The following is a 17,912-nucleotide window of genomic DNA, read 5'->3' on the forward strand; positions in this document are numbered from 1 at the left end:
CTGGTGTCAAACAGTGGCTGCTCAGATCCATTGGAAACGACTCGACTCGGCTGGAGTTGTACCACAGGATGGCAGCAGAGTTCAGAACGAGCACAATGTGGCTCCTCGAGGTTTTTCAGTGTAAGCACTGAGAAGATGCTCCATGAAATCAGGCGTTCAGCTTGTAACTCTGAAGAAAGACTTCACATTTACAGAAGTGATATTCAATATCTGCTTGCTCCAGAACTGAATGATGATTTTTTTGTGGATTCTCCATATCATCACAGGGTAAACGCACAATGTGTCTCTTTAACTCTGCACAAGCTGGAAGTGCATTTATTATGGTAATTAGTTTACGGATGTAATTTTGAGGTACTTAAGTATTTACACTGTGTATTTCAGAGAGAAATATTTGAACTGTACAACATTTAGTAATTTTTACATATTAAGAATCACCTAAAACATATAAACTATATATTTATAGTCTGAAGTGCATTTTTATTGATTCATCCAACAATATATAAAATATGAATTTAAACAATTAGTCATTAACTGTGTTGATTAACTGAAAACTTATCAATTAACTTTGAGTCAATAAATATTTCAAAATTTCTTAGTCTCTAAACTACATTCACCTTCCTTTAAAGCTTGTGTAAATATAGACATGAGAATAAAGAAATTATCAATGGAAACTTTAAATTAGAACTTGAATTACAAATAAAGTCGTCCTCACAAAACCAATTTGCGATAACATGAACCCCTCATAGTTTCTGTGTGGTTAAAAATGTATAAATATTTGTTTTACTACTCTCAAGGCAGGGGGCGAGCTTTGAGGAGTTAGTCCTCAAAGCTCTTTCTTCAGAGTTACAAGCTGAACCCCTCTACATGGAAATCTAAGGATCAGATTCCTACATTCATCCTAACGATCACTGAGACAGACAAATATGATTTATTTCTGTCTGTGTGGTTCAGAATATGTTTAATAAACTGTCTGCCAGACGTTCTGCTCAGAAAGCACATGAGATTCAGAGAGTTTTCATGTGTTGGCATGTTGTTCCTCCGTATGCAGACATGAACTCACCTCAGAGCGACAAATTAGACAATTATCTCTACTTTACTCTGTAGTTACAGTCATTTGTGTAAATTGCATTTCACTGCACAAGGTTGTTATTGCACTTAATGTACTTTCTTTACAGAATAACTCTGGGGACAGTCTGAACAGGCAGATCTGTGTTGAGCAGTAAACGACATCAAGCAAAGAGAAGAAGAAATGGAAATGTCGATATCGTACCAGAAAAGAGAAACAAGTAAAATATGTCTTTAACCAGATCTACAGGAAAAAGAAACAGAAATACGTTAAATTATAAAAAACAATACCTCAATATCAGAGGAAATTTTCACATTTTTCATCATTAAGCATTGAGTGATGTTGGCTGTAGAGGTTGCTGAGGTTTGAACCAACGTTGGAAAAAAAGTTTGTGTTTAATGAAACTCCTGAAATCACAGAACCGTAAAATTAAGCCAGCGAAAAATCAACATGCTGCAGTTTGATCAAAATGTTAAATGATTTGATCCATTAAGAAATAGAAAAACAAATGTTTTCAGGTTAACACACTGAAGGATATTGTGCTGGTACACTGTAAATAAACTGTTAGGGTTACGGGTTATAAAATGTTTAGAGAAATGAAATGTTCTCTATTCTTATAAATTAACCTAGCCTCAACCCAACCGACTAGCCCCCCCGAAACCCACGAAGAATTAGCAGTGAGATAATGGATGGATAGAGGAAGAGGAGATATGATACTCACACTGTAAGGTATTGCTGTACAGTGCATCATTTAAAAAAGTCAACACTACCACCAAACAAACAATAAGCACAGTGTGAGCTTTGATATTCAATTATTTATTCCTGCTTCTTGTAACTTGCAGATGCAATTTCTACCGTACACAAATCTCCATCTTCGGGTCGGTCGGCTGCTTGTTGATAATCATGACTGTGCACTTCACGTGGCCGGTGGCGGTGAGCTCAGCACGTCATAAATCACTCGCTGCACAGGATGTGCTCATTTCCTCCACAGGAAGACGCTGTGAACAAGCCTCTAGTGTCACATTTCATCCTCAAACAACACAAGATGGAGAAAGTGTCTTCTTCCTGCTCTGTGATTCTGTCTCAGCTCTGATTTCATCCTTTACCTTTATCTCTGTATTTGAAGGAGTGACTTTACTCTACGCTGCACTCAGAGAACTGAGGTTATCAATTCTCATTTCACGCTAACAATGCGATATGTGTGTTGCCCCCCCCCCCCCCGTCAGGTCTTTGTAATCTAGGGAAAGCTCTTTATGAACTAAACGCTCATTCATGCGAGTGTGTGTAATCTGGACTGACAAACTCGGAGCCAAATCTCCTTAGAGTCAGTGGAGCAGTGGGCGTGTTCTCCGTGCTCTCGCTTTGACCAAGGCCCACATGTCTCAGCCAATCAGGAGCCGTCGGCAGTCAGGCCACCTCTATGTATGCAGTCGTCTGAGGACGTTTTTTAGCATTTATCCAATTATATAATCCAGTGTAGCATTGAGTTCTTTTGGCTGCTGATAGCAGTCTTCTACTTTAAATCATTTAAACCTGCTAGGTTGAAGGAATCCAGTTCTCATGCTCCAATTGGACAAATAAGGGTAAATTTAAAAGGGTCAGAATTGCAGTTATGTAAAAAACTACGTGACGGATCATGAGGAAACTTGGTGGAATGAGAAGAATCCATTATATTCTGGTGCTGATTTACTTTAGTTAGTATTGTGACATTTTTCAAGATTAATTCATGGATTAAATGTAGGGACTGAAATCTATGAGCGTTTCATTCTGATGCAGCTGGATGATTTTAAGGGGACTGTTGGGCCCTGGTGTTTTATTTGAGATGCTTTTTGTCCTCCTGGGTTTGACCAAACACTTAAATATCACACATCAGAGATTCAATGCAGAGTTTTTGCTCAGCACAAACCTGCAGCTAAGATTCGCTTTTCATCTAATCTGATAAAAAATTAATCAGTGCACATGGAAAGTGTGAATCAGACTTTGGAAGCAGACTGTTCTCTGTGTTACTGTCGGGCAGATGTTCCAGGAGCCGGGCTGCTCGCACCAACAGACCTGAGAACAGTGTCTATCACCAGGCTGTCAGGTTTCTGAACTTCATGTCCATCAACCGTCTCCATATCTCTTTACCTGTCTGTTTCTTCTCCTCACTCACCATTGGAGAACGTGCAAGAAGCATACATACATATTCCTGTGTAGCTGATATATATAGTTCTTGAATTCCATCATATTTGACTTTTGCGGTTATTCTAATTGACTTAATGCACTAATTGCAGTTTTGTCAGACACCTTTCATTGTTCTGTCGACCCTGTGTTAACCTGACACTTGAAACTCTCTCTCTCTCACGTTGGTGGTTCTCAGCTCTTAGTGAACTTTTCTGACCTGGCTGTCACAATAGGAGTAAACACACACGAAGAATGGAAGAATTCAGAACCTTCAGCTGCTGCACCGGCTGATGATTTAGTGGATGTTTACCTGAGCTGCAGAAACAGGGAACAACAGAGAATCATGGGACAAATCACTGAGCAGACTGCTTGATGCTTTTATCTAAAATGTGCGCTTGTGTCACGGTGTGTGGGTGACCCCTTGTTGTCCACTGAGTGAGACTGTTCACTAACAGCAGCTCAGTTGATGCCTGAGGGAGAAGAACATGGCAGGAGCTCAGTGAAATGTACCTGGGTTAAAACAGACGGGTCAGGCAGAGGATAATACATCAGAATACAAAAGTGCACTTTTTCATAACATTTTTAATATGATTTTTCATGGTTTTATCACATTTGAAAGACAGATGGTCCCAGGGTTATTTGGCCGTGTTATTATCTTTACAATGTATTTAAATTAGGAGAGAACAGGTGTTTCATGGTATTTTCAGGCTTTTACGGGGACTGCGTGCACTTTCTCTTGAATTAGTCCCTTGCATCGCATTTTACAGGCAGAATCAAAGTCTTGTGTTTGTCGGCAGCTGGCGTTGTAAAGTTTCCCTTGAAGGAGTTCTTCTCCCTGCCTCCGCTGGCTCGCTGCGCTCCTGCTGCTGTTCTGTGCAACAGCCCTCTAATTTACTTTTAGTTGCAGCCACATTGCTTCATTCTGTGTTATCCAACAACGAGGGCTTTTCCTACATGGCCCACAAGGCAACCTGCTGCACAGTCTGAGCGTGATGGATTTCAGCTGTGGGTGATGCATTAGTTTGCAGCGGGAGTCCGAGCTCGAATCATCAAGGGGAGGGAGGTCGTTCCCTGGAGGCCGATTGGGAACAGATCTGTGTGCTGCGTGATTATTTGTATAGTTTAGTTTTGCAGACAACTTCTAAGAGAACAAGGAAAAGATATCATCCAAGAAACCATGACGCCGTAATCCCCGCTGACTCTGATTTTGCAAGTTGACCATGTGAGGTTTTTACACTTTCACACTGAGAACGCGGGTCAGAGGCTTCCAGCCAAAGTATGCAGGCTAATGCTTTTCAACAATCACACTCCCTCTGGTTAAATTACTGTGTCAATACCCAACATGCCCAGTGTCTAATCTCCCAGCAAATACCTCCAGCGGGAGTGAGCACACACAAAAGAGAACAAAACAGAAAACTGGGGATTTACAGAAAGTTCGATTGTTTTAAAAGAACAAGGACAAAGTGCTCTTCTTTGAATGGAGCAAGAAATCTCAATCTGTATGAAAATTATGGAAAAACAGATGATCTTGAATAAAATTACATTAATGAACATAGATAGAAAGCGTGTGTGTGTTTCGAACAAATAAACAAACTATAAAACAACAATTAGAGTAGTTAGAGATACAAAAGTATTTATTGAGTGTTAACATTGGGAAGATCTATCTCAAACGTATGTGCACATAAATGCATCTTTTTCTTGACTAGTTTGTTAACTTTTTGTGAAGCAGCAAGTATATATAAAGATTTGACATCATAAAAAGCAGATTTTCTTTCTAATTCTTCACTTTTCTCCGTCTCAGCAATCATCAGCTTGCACCATAGTAAAAAAGAACGTGCACAGACTCGACCAGGAGTCATTGCATTGCTCCTCGGCCAGCCGCTTGTTTCCAGGCTGACAGGATTTGACAGCTCTGGCCGCGGGGGGAGGCGGGGGAGGCAGGACGGTTTCCCTCTGAACGTCTCGGAGTCTGAAATGAGCGTCTCTGGCGGCTTGTCGGCACATACCTGCCCTGACCGGCGCGCTGCCGTCCTGGCACAGGTTCCTTTGCTTCTTCAGTGCCCTCGCTATTTGCTTCCAGTAGAGTTTGGGGTTGGAGGTGTACCGCTGACAGAGGGACGGTTGGGAGACGTATTCGCAGCTGAAGCTTCTGTCCCCCTTCCTGCAAGTGACCCCGAGGACGAAGACATCCTCACCCGTGGCCGCCCAGGTGCACTCAGACTTGTCCTTGGTGACCAACTTCCCCTTGATAGGCTGCGCAGAGACAGATTTGGGTTGGCGGCCGACCTTCACCCCTGACTTGTCCTTGTTCTGTCCTCTGTCCACCCCTCGTCCCCCTCGTCCCCTTCGACCCTTCTGACAGCTTCCCAACATCAGCTGATGGGAAATACAAGCCAGCACCAGCAGAATGGTGAGATTGGTGAGGAAAGCCATGGAAGCTGTGGAAACAACCCTGCAGGAGGATAAATTTCGGATTTAGATATCTGACCTCTAATCCCTTTCATTTCCGTCTTAAAAAAGAATCACTATAATCCCCTTGGACCTTGTGTTAGAGGCCGGGCTTCTCACAGAAACTTTATCCACACACAGTTCAAGTACTGAAAATGAAGCTAAAAGTAGTTTATTTAGTTTCAAGGGATTTAGGAGTCCTTCACATGTGACTTAAATAGAAGATCTATGAATTAAAACAATTCGTACAATTGTACTTACTCTTAAGTACAATCAGCAAAATATACTCAACCTTTAAATTGTAAAATTTCTGAATGTACAGAAAAACTCATGTAACTACTACATTGTAATACCATAATGCATTATTAAGTATTATTGGATACAGAGACTTAATGTTGAAACCCGTCAATGTGTACATTTTTTCTTAATGATACACGACTGGTTAGTTTAGAAGAAGTACAACATGTTCTCCTCATGGAAAATCTTAAAATTAGTTTAAATTATTAGACACAAACGCTTTGTGCAATAGAAAAGTACAATATTTCTCTATTAAATGTAATAAAGTAAAAGTATAAAGGACATTTAAACTTACTGGAGAGTTATTGCAGGGACATTAGTGTCGTATATTAGAAAGTGAACCTCAAAGAACCAGAGTTATGGCAAATCTATGGATTATAAACAATGTAAAACAAACCAAGCAGTCACACACGCACACTACAAAACTTTATACTCTATAATCAGAGTAATTGTAACAGACATGAGATAAATCAGAGTCGACCTACCTGAACTTTACTTTTCAGAGAAACTTCAGCTCCTGACAACTGAGAGACGAGTCCTCTGTACCTGCAGCTACAGTCTTTTGCTGCTCCAGGATCAGCCCACCCCTTCACTCACACACACACACACACACACACACACACACACACACACACACACACACTTGAGTTGGTGAGTTGAGTACAAGCTTGTAATGCAGTTTTTAGACATATTTTAACTGTAATCTGCATAACAAACAGCACAGTATACTTTACCTCAAAAATCTTCCTGTATATTCATTCACTTTCACCTCCTGCTCAAACTTAACTTCAATTTAGGGAAGGTCGACTTCATGCATCGTCCATATTTGTCCAAAAGTTGTGAACACTTACCAGATATATGATGAAATATCAGGACCCTGACTAATCTGTGGCGGCAGATTGTGCCGCTCGCTGCAAGAAGTCCCAACAGCTTTATGAAAACATTGAAGGCATCTGGGTGTTTAAAGACGTTTCACTGGACCATCTGCTGCTACAGTGAGTCAGATACAAAATGACTTGAAATATCTTGAAACATGCCGCATGTCCCTGCAGGAGAAAATCACCAAGACTGACTTTTTACAGTTGAGCAACAGGGACACCTACAGGTTCACTGGAGTTACGATCCATAAATGGCAACTGATAAACACAGATATTGAGAATAACGTAATTTATTCCATCATAAAAGTTCACATGGATTACATTTGTCAAAGACATCATTACACAAATCTTTGCTGTTTTGAAAATCATATAATTTTCAAAGTTATACAAAGTGATGCAGATAATGTACAAGTAAACAAACAAAGATAAATAAGTTTGGCTTCGATGTTTAGGTTCGTCTCTATATTCATGAAACTCAACTCTCCCAAGTGAAGTGAAGTACTTGCACAGTTTATTGCAAAAATGTTTGTTCTGACTAAAAATAAGTCAGGTAGTGAAATTCCTACAGCAGTGACCATGAAAAGGTTGAAATCGGTCTCTCAATGGATGATGATGATGATGATGATGATGATGATGATGATGATGATGATCATACATGCAAGTTTCAGCGAGGAAGGTTAGTTTGAGAGACACTGCAGTAACGTCCCTTCTCCTGAGGGAAGCGCTCCGGTTCCTCAGCGGCAGTTTGCCTTTAGAAGGTCGTTTAGAAGACCTCCTCCTCAGAACTGTAAATCTGTGAATACAACAAAGTACATTTAACTTAGCTGTTCTTGATTCAAACCGCCTCGATCCGACACAGAATTCCTGGATAGCTGTAAAACATGATAAATACTTAGTTATCAGAGAGGTTGTTTACCTTTCGTGTTAATTTGGAAAGAACCCAATGACGAAGGAGCAGACGCCGTGAAGTGACCTCCAACAGTACCGGCGAGCCATCCTCTTGGCGTTGCTCTCCACTGGAGGTGTCAGTGGCGGCGGAATGATTCTCTCCGAGCTCTTTTCTCTCGGTTGGACCGGTAAGGATTTTGAGGAGGGTCTCCTCCCTGACTCCGGCCTGGTCGGTGCAGGTCGAGGTTCAGGTCTTGCAGCCTGGGCTCCCGGGTTTGGCCTTGAAGAAGGGTCTTGCCATAAGTGGGACGACGAAGCAGACGAAAAGATCATCTGAGAGTCATCAGTCGCCCTCCTGCACATCTGAGGTCTGATCTTCTTTGGTGCCTGGCAGGCATTGTTGAGTTTTCTGAAGCCCCACATCATCTGGACAAAGTAGTGTCGGGGGTTTTTGTTGTAGTTGCGGCAGTTGTAAGGCTTCCCCACGTACTCGCACCAGTAGGAGCCCTCACTGCTCCGGCACGACAGCCTCAGCCGGGTGTAATCCCCGTGACCGGTGATGGTCATGGTGCAAGAGTCCTGAGCCTTGGTCTTGAATATGAGGGGATCGTCCCCGATGTTCTGCCTCCTGCCGTCGCTCTGGGCCTCGGCCGGCCAGAGGCAGCAGGCGAGCAGCAGCAGCAGGGCGCTGGCCTGGGTCCACATGGTGTCAGAGCGATGCTGAGTGCAGGAGGAGGAGAGTGTAGACTGAGGATCCCGCCTGCTATTTATTTGCTAAGCGGGAAGAGCGGGAATTCAGGATCCCCCCCCCAAAAAAAGCAACCAGATTTCAAAGAGGGGGGGGAGAGCAACATCGGTTAGTTCTCTGTGGAGGAAGCCAGAGCCACATGTCAAACCAGCTGAGTGTTTACCTCAGTGTTCTGGAGGGAACATTCTGTCACACAACTTTCTACAGAAGTCAGTTACGTCACTTGGGTTTTTAAAACATCAGACCTCTTGATAATTACCTCGTGTCTGAGGATATGCTGAAGTAAAGCCGAAGCCCTCGAGTCCATTGCTTGGAGTCGAGGCAGTTCGGAGCCGAACAGAAAAACCTATAATTTCCCAGCAAACACAAACAACATCGAGCACGGCCACAGACAAACACGAGTAGGAAACACTCACACACTGCAGACCCAGTTCACTGCGGAACCTGGTAATGGTTTGTTATGGCAATTAAGTAGCAACGAGATGAGGGCGGGTCTGTAGTTTTTCTGTTTCAGGGCCTCTCTGGAGAAAGAGGTCCAGTCAACGCATTCGGAACAGAATCAGTGAAAATAAACAGCAGGATCTTTAACATTGTTAGTTTATGGTTCCATGTGGATTTTTTTGTTTGTTTATAAACAGGATTTACCCAAAAACGATGTGCATCCATGATTTTTCTTTATTTCTTTAACATAAATAGATTTTCCTGGATCAGAGAATGGATATATTACCTCTGCTTAATCGAGCAGTTTGCAGAATAGTCCTCTGAACCTTGTAAATCTTATCTCTTATTATTACGGTTGCAAAACACAACATTAGTCACGTACTGTTAATGAATCTGATTTTAAAATGAGGATTTTCCAATTTTTGAGGGTTGAAGATATAGACCCTATTGCTCAGAGTCTGGTTTTAGATGAAGGATGAAAGGAATCTGTCTCTTTCCAGTTCTTTCCTTTGCTAAGCCCCAAATTATCCCTGTTTCATGTTAAAAACCTACTCCCCTCTCCCCCCTGAGTGATTTCCGTCCCCTGAGACGGCAGCATGTTCACCGGCAGACTCTGTGTGATGTGAGTATGTTCTTACATAAACTCCATATGTTGTCCACAGCTGTGCAGGCAAATTCTAACTTATACAACTTTATTTCCCATTGGGGTAATTAGGTGAAGCAGCTTGCCACACAGGGTAAAGTAAATACTCTATAATACATAATATGTGTAAGTGAAGTACCAATAATATACAGAACTTATACACTCCCTCACACCAAGTGCATATTTCTAAAGATACGGGAATGTCTGCTGTTGCTGTTATTGCATGGCCCTGCCCATATGAGGGTTGGACTGGACATACTGAAATGTACAACTTGTGCAGGGACAATCTGTGAAAGACACAATGTCTGATGTATAAGTCAACACAGTAACAAAACACAACATTTCCTCTGAATCATTGTTTCTGTTTTCGACCAGATTAGGTCTCATGTGTAACTTATATGAGCCTATTTGGAAGAAGCCTTGTGGTTTTGCTGGTGGTCCTTATCCACACGCAGTTTGGTGTCTGAGTAAAAACCTCAGAGCGAAGCCTATGGAACTGGATAATCATCACCCATTGAAAATAGCTGACCAGTAACGCAACCCAGCTGGTTGTGGCCAGAAGTGGCAGCACCACAGAAGAATGTGCAGTCCTGTGTCTCAAGATATACTATGAGCAGGATGTCTCATGGTATATGTCATTTGTTTCACATGTATGTATGTACTTTTACTTTACAGTACCATGGCAAATATGTTCGATATTGTCTCACACATTTGAATTCAATCTCTCTCAATCTCTGCCGAATGATTGCTGCTTTTTTCTTCACAAATAATAAAACCCTTAAATTCTTTTGGAATAAACTAAAAAGCAAAACCACACTTTTCAGAACACTGTTGTTTTCACGATGACACAACCTATAAAGTACATAAGTACACGTAAACAAAAAGAAATCCAGACAAATGACAAGAAACTGAAATCCGAAGTTTATTCACATTTTATACACATTTCTTCACCACCACATAAGAAGTTCCTCTTCAGTGGCTCCATCTGGGCCCGAGCTGTGGGAGCACCACAGCTCAGACCAGTGACCACTGTGCATCTGTCCTGCCAGCATACATCCAGGGCTGGGACGCACAAAATCTACTTTAAGCACTTAGTAAATTCATAAACCCTTTTCTCTCGTGGTTGGGTCACATCCAGACGCCAGCAGACAAGAAACTTTCAAAGTTGCACACAGATGCTTCTAAGAATATCCATCTTAACAGTTCAATTGGTTATTGGGATTAAAAATGTCTGATGCCGATGTTTCAATCATGCATCACTAAGTGGAGGAACTTTATCCGAACAGTGGGAAGTTCAATATAATACTGTTTGCAGTATATGGGCTTTTATCAACTAGGCTTATGTACAACAGTGAGCAGCAAGTTAGCATGACTAGAATGGTATTAACCACAATGGGATTCATGAGAGCATAGTTTATTTTATTGTGAACCATCAGAAAAGGTTGATAAAGCTGGTAACATTTAATCAACTTAAAATCAGATTTTCTACTATTCTGCTGTTGTTTATATTAGCAAATATAACGTAAAATTAAGTGTTATTCATGTAATGATGACTTTGAAAGGCAATGCCCTCATTTGCAATTTGCCTCCAACAACAGATGAGTAGGAATTTCTTGTTGAATCTTCGCAGAGTTGCCAGATGTATAATAACTCTGTCCCCCATACGATAAATAATGGCAAAGTTTCCACAATGTACGTTCAATTCTTAATACACAAGATTAATTGGTAATGTCCTATTTAAGATCGTGTTAGTGTGGCTACAGCTGAGTTCTGGGATTCATCAAAATGTAATTATATTTTTTTATATATATTCATAAGGTACAAGAGGTGAAATTATCAACTAGTTTTCAGTGTTAATCAACTAATCAGTGATTTAGATCATATATATATATTTATTTGGTGTTAACACTTTCTCAAATACGGAGATTAGACTGAATCTTACTCAACATGCTAACACTCTTTAGTTTATTAAGAAGTTAATAAAACAATAACGTCATATTACTGTATCTTACATTTGGTATTCTGGGTTAGTTAAGTTAATTCTGCTGTTGCAAATAATGGCAACGCATTTAAAATCGTGAATGTCGATGTTAAGATGGACATAATTTTTTTCACTGTGTGCATCGATACCTTCAATCGTATGAACCATGGCATTCTTCTAATGTTTGATTGGCAGTGCAGACTTTGTTCCATGAGCGGATTGTCTAGTTTTTCTACGTCGACAGCTTCTGCAACTCTACGTTGTAAACATGGAGGCGAGGCGGAGGAGATAAACTGGCCCGATAGGTTAAAGACAGATTTCAGCAAACAGCGATAAAAAATAGAAAATAGCTCCTGAATACATTCAATGTGTTCCGTAGATTTTTTTCAAATGTATCCATAGCTACTGTGGGAGTTTTAAAAAGCAGAAAAACAAACCTAGCATGTGACTGATAGTTCACTACTGACCTGAGACCTATAGTAAAAAAAAAGGAGGATTTGGCTTGACAGTAAAAGTAACACCACTAAGAAAGCAAGAAAAGATCTCGGTACAAATGTCCTGTTAGCGAAATACGATGGTGCGATGGTTTGTTTAGTTAATCAATCCATCACCTAGGGAACAATCTAAAAACCTCACACTCTCATTATGGGATGCTTTGCGTCTATTGTGGGATTTAAAGGGAAAATCCACCTTAAGTACTTACACTGTTAAAAAAACAACACTATTTGTAAATGTACGTTATATTTTCTGAATAATTGTGTTGTTTTGTGGTGTATTTTTGAAAACTTAACAATGAAATAAGAACCACATATAAAATCTATAATCTGTATCTGTAGATTACAATATCCTAAAATTCTGTCATCTGATTTCCCTAATTTATGTGATTTTTCGTATCTGTGCAAGGAGAATTATTATTTGGTTAAACTACTAAAAATACATTTACTGTCCAACCTGTGGAGATGGGCTGCAATTACACATTTCTTAATTATGAATCTAAATTTAATCAGGAGCCACTGTTTGATATCTGTAAAAAATTCACTTGATTAGCAGTAAAATAATTAAATTTAAACACTAAACCATGGGTAGGTAATTTTTTAACAGTGTAAGAAGTTGGATTTTCCCACTTCACTAACGGAGCATATTTCAAAAGGGTGAAACAAACTTCTGAAAGGCAACCAGTCATTTGCAAATTGCTCCAAAACCAGCATACAAGTCAAACTCTAGATGTTTCGTAATATTGTAAACATTTTTATAAGTCATGCTAAAATTCCCTCCATAGTTTTCCCCCCACTATTCACCAGTCAACATCCTGTCTTTATATATGTCGCCACTCATACAGCCTGCGGTTAAAAAAAAGATCTTTCATTTTCATTAAAACTAGTTTTCATTGAATTTCATGACTATTTGCACCTTTTCTCCTCCCTTTCACATTTCTGTCGAACATGATCCATCCGTTTTCGTGACCTTCAGGACTTCAGTGACCTTCAGGAGCCACTGAGCACAAACAAGTACATAAAAACCAACAGGCATCACCTCTACTGTCATGTCCTCTTGCCCAGTGTGTCAACAGCTTGGTTTTGTGTTCGAACAAATGTAAACGCAGACACAGAGTTCCTTTTAAAAAAAATGCAGAGCAAGCCTGGCTCAGATGGATTCAGGTCCGGCAGTTAGAATCTCTTAAAGTAGGGGCTGGGGGCTGGGGTGGTTGGGGGGGACGTTGGAGAGCAGGTACATTAAACGTACTGAAGGCTGTGATCAGTCCGGTTGAGGTGATCGCTGTAGAAACCTGCACGGCTTTGTTTTGTTCCTCCGTCCGTAAGGAAACCAGCTTTCAGTGAGCTTCGTCTGGTCCGAGGGATCGTGAAACGTGGCTGAATGACACAAGAGCAACACAATAAATACAACACAATGCACGTGAACTTTAAAAATGTATTGCACATAAAACAATTTTGGAAAAGTTCAGTACAACTTCTGCTTGTTTTTAACGATCTCTTACATGGTGATTTTGAAATTGTAAAACTACAGCATTAATCTAAACTGGGGTTTCCGGAAACTTTCAATGGAAAGATAAGCTTGGGAATTTGGGGAATTTTGAAAAAGTAAATAATACGCAAACTAAAACCTGAGGAATAAAAAAATCATTAAACCTCTATTTTATTATATATGTATGGAATGTAGCACACGCTGCACGTTGAATTTTCAACCTTCCACTGTGCATATTTCCATTACTTGCGCAGATAATTCCCAGCATCAATAGCCCTGCTGTAGTGTGCAGGACTATTCAGGTAAGTTTCAATGATATTACTGGGGAAAATATATTAGCATGCTGATTGAGGATTGTTCATCTAGCCTATTTATATTCATTTATCCATCAATTGTAAAAAAAATTTAAAGACGATTCCAATTGTTTGGCCTTCTATTTATATCTCTGGCATTGCATGAGGGTTTTTTTACAAGCTTTTTTCTCATCTTATTCTACAGAACAATAACACGTGCACTATCTCAGCCAATGTAGAAGGAAAGGCTGTGCACATTTGCAAATACTGTGCAAAGACCTATGTTAAGAATGACAGAATGACAAAGATGCAGAAGCATATAGTCAAGTGCCCAAAGTTTCTTCAGGACTAAAATCAGCCTATGACAAAGCAAAATGTTTATATTTATGTCTGTATATGACAAGGTAAATACAGTTGGTATAAATTACCCACAACATTTGCCAGTTTATTAGCGTTAATTAATTCCTGTATTTTCCCATTCATTCCAATGGAAAGTTTCCAACTTTGAATCTTCCCAGAATTTTGCAACCCTAATCTGCACTCACCCTCATAGTGACTCTTACTATTTACTATATATACAAAGAACAAGACCTTTCATTATCCTCTTCTGACTTTTCTGTCCAATATTGTAAGTTGCGCTGATAAAAATCCCCCAAAACTTTTGAAAAAACAAATTTCGCAAACTTTTCCCACTTGTTTAAGGGAAAATTAGATTTAGAGACTTGATATAGAAAGTTGGAGTTAAATTGCCATTTTAACAAAAAGGGCTCAGGATTGATCCGGGGATCGAAACTCATTCTGTTTTTCACTGCAGCAGATTTAACTGAAATGAGACAATATAGGTTGTAAACACGTAGAAGGAAAACTGAGGCCAAACTCACTTTTTTAGTTCCAGTTTTCGAGGGCACTGGGAAGACAGATGTTAGAGAGAGATGAATTAGGTATTTCTTAAAACTTCAGTAAATAATTCAAGACTTATAGTGTGGTTATTGTTTCTGTTTGAATGACTCTGGGGAATAAAGGAGCTCTGGCAGAGTTGTGAATTGAAGTTTTCAAGAAGAGCAACTTTTCAAAGACTATACTTTACTTTTTCCTGTTTTAAAATAATGCCCTGTTCTCACAATATTCCCATTAAACCCACTGGGAATCATGTATTTCCCTCCAGATATAAATCTCCTGGGAGGATATGTGACTTTATGTGACTTTCAGAATAATAATAACCTAAAATTTGACTTGTTAGAGGAATAAGATGATCTCATAATTTCAAATTACCATAGATTGCCATATCTGTCAACAATAATGACAGCTTATTATTTACAGAAAGATGAAAGTACACATTTTCCGTCTTGACATCTTTAGATACATAAAAGGGCAACTGAGGAAAAGTACTTTAAAACTAAATGATGTTATTCTCAATAAGCATAAAGCAATGTTTAAAAACAAACAGCAGTAAAGACGAACACGCACATGCAACATCTCTCTTCTACAACACCGACTTAAACAATCACAACTAAACACAGGAGGTAAACATCCCGAAGACACATGTGGGTCGTTAGTGAAACCTCACCATGCTGGTTCTCCTGTAAAGTCGCTGTGAGCAGAACTAAAACAAGCTGAAAGAAGCGTAAAGAGAGAATCAGGTTAGTTTGGAGAATAAGAAACACGAAGGCAGACGAACAGAGGAGCGAGACGGGTGATGAAGATGAAGATGACGGCAGGTGACAGCTGTGTGAAGGAAAAGTGTGAGGAAGGAGTTTAGTTAAAAAACGCCGGCTGAGAAGCAGAGCTCGGATTGGTTGTTTTTTTTCAGGTACCTGAAGAAGAGTCGTCTCTTCGTCACCAGTCGATGTGCCTCGGAGGAGCCGAGGCCCGCGGGAACCTGTTCATAGTGTCATAGGTTGGGATGCTACCGGCACATAAACACACACACACACACACACAGGGCACAGCATTAACAGCACAGACAGGGAATTCATCCGTCACCTTCATGTGAAACCGCTACTTGCTTCTTTGGCAAAGAGAAGCAGGACGAGCGGGCGAGCAGACAGAGAGCCGAACAGCTGAGTCTGCCTCCTCCGAGGGATTCAAACTGTGTAACTGCAGAAGGTTAAGGAGCAATAAGTGAGAATATTAATACATATGAGAGTTTAATATGTTGTTCATCGATACCAGTGAGTTTTAATAGATACAATTTATATTCTGCTGGACGTTACAGAGCCAGGAATCTAATATGACTTAATTATTATATATGAATTAATAATAGTGTTTTAGGAGAATGAAAGGTCAATAGAGGTCAGACAATCGATGACTTAGTGACCCTTTAAAATACATATTCTTCTTCTGTGATTTACAATCTTCATTCCAAAATCCTGACAGTTTTAAGAAAAAAGTCAAATTCAATACATTTAAAAGATGATTTGGTGATTATACTGTAAAAGCAACTTCAGCTGGTGCCTGGTTTTACCGGTGACTCGGCTGTTCCGCTCTCTGCCTGCAGCCTCAGTTACAGCAGGTTGTTTGGCACCAAATGTACCCCCCCCCACCCCAACCCCCCCGCTCCCGTCCAAACGCAACTTAAACAGAAATGAGCCCCATGCAGTTAGACGTGTTAAAGTGAGGAGTAAATCAAAAGGAGCAGCATTCCCAGCATCACACCAGAGCCATGCATGCTTGCCTCTCTCTGAACAAAATGACCAGGTGCACATTCACCGGACTTTGGCTGACTCTAAACGAGAGGAGACAGGAGTGTGTTTGTTTCATTCCACGCGATCATCCCAGTGAGTACATTCAGCGTGCAGTGAGTCCCCCCCCCCCCCCAACAATACATAGAAGAAGATCTGGCAGTGACAGAAGTAATGGTAGCAAAAACGTGAGAATTGGGACAGACTATGAATCTATGACAAATTCTTAAAAAAGTCTTAAAAATAAACTTTAAATTTGACTTTTATGATAAAAACCTTGAAAATTACAGCTTATCATGGGATATTTAGCAAATAAAAAGCTACCATTACTTATCAGCTTAATTAAATATTTATTTTCCTGACCTCTAGGTGTGTGTGTGTGTGTATAAATGTGTTTTTGCAATAAAATCCACTCCCTTAAAGCCATGCATCGTGTGCAGCCACCTGATTTTTCCCATTCCTCCCCGGTCATGCCTCCGCTCCCCATCACATGCAGGCGACAGGATCAATATAACATTTACCTTGTCATCACAGGGTTTGGGATACCTTGTGAACGCTCACTATGATAACCATTATTACCAATTTCCATACTGAAAACAAAATATCGTGTACAAAAAAAAACAAAGGGGGGATGAAAAAAACTGTGTGAGACATGGCATGCTGTAGAAACGCTTTGCAAGAATGTTGGCGGATACACAATTCCTTCTTTTTTTTGTTGAGTATAAACCGTAATGTTTTATTTTACACTACATCTTACAAAAAAGAAAAGCAGGTGGACTTGTAAGGTAACGATTGCACGAGCCCTTCGTGTAAGGTAAGGGGCACTTTTCAAAAGGTAGCACACGACAAGAAGCCACAGCATCCACCCAGAAGAGCTTAGAAACACCAACCAGCACCGAGAATTTAGTAAACAGTTCTATTTACAGGCTCCAGAGGGAAAAAGCACAGAGTGATAGAGGGCGAGGAGGAGAGAGAGAGGGAGGGTGGTCTTACGTTTTCATGGGAATTGTCTCAATGCTATAAAGATACACACACACACACACAAAAACAACAAAATAAAAATGTTATTGACGTGTTCAGCAATAGAAAAGCAGCAGAAACGTCCGTGCAATCCAGAAACAGATCACATGGCGATATAACAACTGCTGTGTTGAGTTAAGCCACGACCAAACGTCTTTTGTTGTAAAGTGCCGAGTGCTTGACGGAGAGAAATGAAACCAAAAGTGAAAAATAAAAATACAAGATGTGGGAAGATGGAAATAGTAGAAATGGTTATCACAAAGTAAAATGCCAAGTCCCAGAAACAGAGGAACTACGAGGAAGAGAAAAAGGGAAGAAAACACAAATCAAAAAAAGCTACAAGGAGAAAAGTAAATTCATCTTCTACTGAATCTGAAAACAT

At 40.2% G+C, this 17,912-nt stretch overlaps 3 protein-coding genes across 10 annotated transcripts in view; all 3 read right to left on the minus strand.

The window, feature by feature from the left end:
- Positions 1-4,841: 4,841 nt before the first annotated feature.
- fgfbp1a (fibroblast growth factor binding protein 1a) lies at positions 4,842-6,945 on the minus strand. Its single transcript, XM_062393968.1, has 3 exons — positions 6,826-6,945; positions 6,460-6,561; positions 4,842-5,681 (listed from the first exon to the last, which is right to left on the minus strand). Exon 3 carries the CDS (start codon positions 5,660-5,662, stop codon positions 5,027-5,029), a length of 636 nt encoding a protein of 211 aa, XP_062249952.1. The 5' UTR covers positions 5,663-5,681; positions 6,460-6,561; positions 6,826-6,945; the 3' UTR covers positions 4,842-5,026.
- A 229-nt stretch (positions 6,946-7,174) lies between these two features.
- fgfbp2a (fibroblast growth factor binding protein 2a) lies at positions 7,175-8,445 on the minus strand. The gene is made up of 2 exons (XM_062394138.1): positions 7,769-8,445; positions 7,175-7,645 (listed from the first exon to the last, which is right to left on the minus strand). Exon 1 carries the CDS (start codon positions 8,443-8,445, stop codon positions 7,777-7,779), a length of 669 nt encoding a protein of 222 aa, XP_062250122.1. The 3' UTR covers positions 7,175-7,645; positions 7,769-7,776.
- A 2,036-nt stretch (positions 8,446-10,481) lies between these two features.
- Positions 10,482-17,912, minus strand: part of prom1a (prominin 1a) — a 63,841-nt gene continuing 56,410 nt past the window's right edge. For 2 of the 8 annotated variants that reach the window (XM_062394073.1, XM_062394072.1), the window contains 5 exons: positions 17,504-17,527; positions 17,032-17,100; positions 15,644-15,735; positions 14,711-14,736; positions 10,482-13,424 (listed from right to left, as the gene is read on the minus strand). In XM_062394073.1, coding sequence (XP_062250057.1) covers positions 15,666-15,735; positions 17,032-17,100; positions 17,504-17,527 — 163 coding nt within the window. In that variant the 3' untranslated portion in view covers positions 10,482-13,424; positions 14,711-14,736; positions 15,644-15,665. Of the gene's footprint in view, positions 13,425-14,710; positions 14,737-15,396; positions 15,443-15,643; positions 15,736-16,384; positions 17,823-17,912 lie in introns of those variants that run through there. The other 6 variants (XM_062394075.1, XM_062394074.1, XR_009921756.1 and 3 more) reach the window with 5 other exon arrangements.

The sequence above is a fragment of the Platichthys flesus genome, chromosome 8 (assembly GCF_949316205.1).
Source record: "Platichthys flesus chromosome 8, fPlaFle2.1, whole genome shotgun sequence".
Lineage (NCBI taxonomy): Eukaryota > Metazoa > Chordata > Actinopteri > Pleuronectiformes > Pleuronectidae > Platichthys > Platichthys flesus.

Excerpts from the sequence above, each read along its gene's own strand:
- fgfbp1a (XM_062393968.1), bottom strand. The coding sequence starts at position 5,662 with ATGGCTTTCCTCACCAATCTCACCATTCTGCTGGTGCTGGCTTGTATT.
- fgfbp2a (XM_062394138.1), bottom strand. The coding sequence starts at position 8,445 with ATGTGGACCCAGGCCAGCGCCCTGCTGCTGCTGCTCGCCTGCTGCCTC.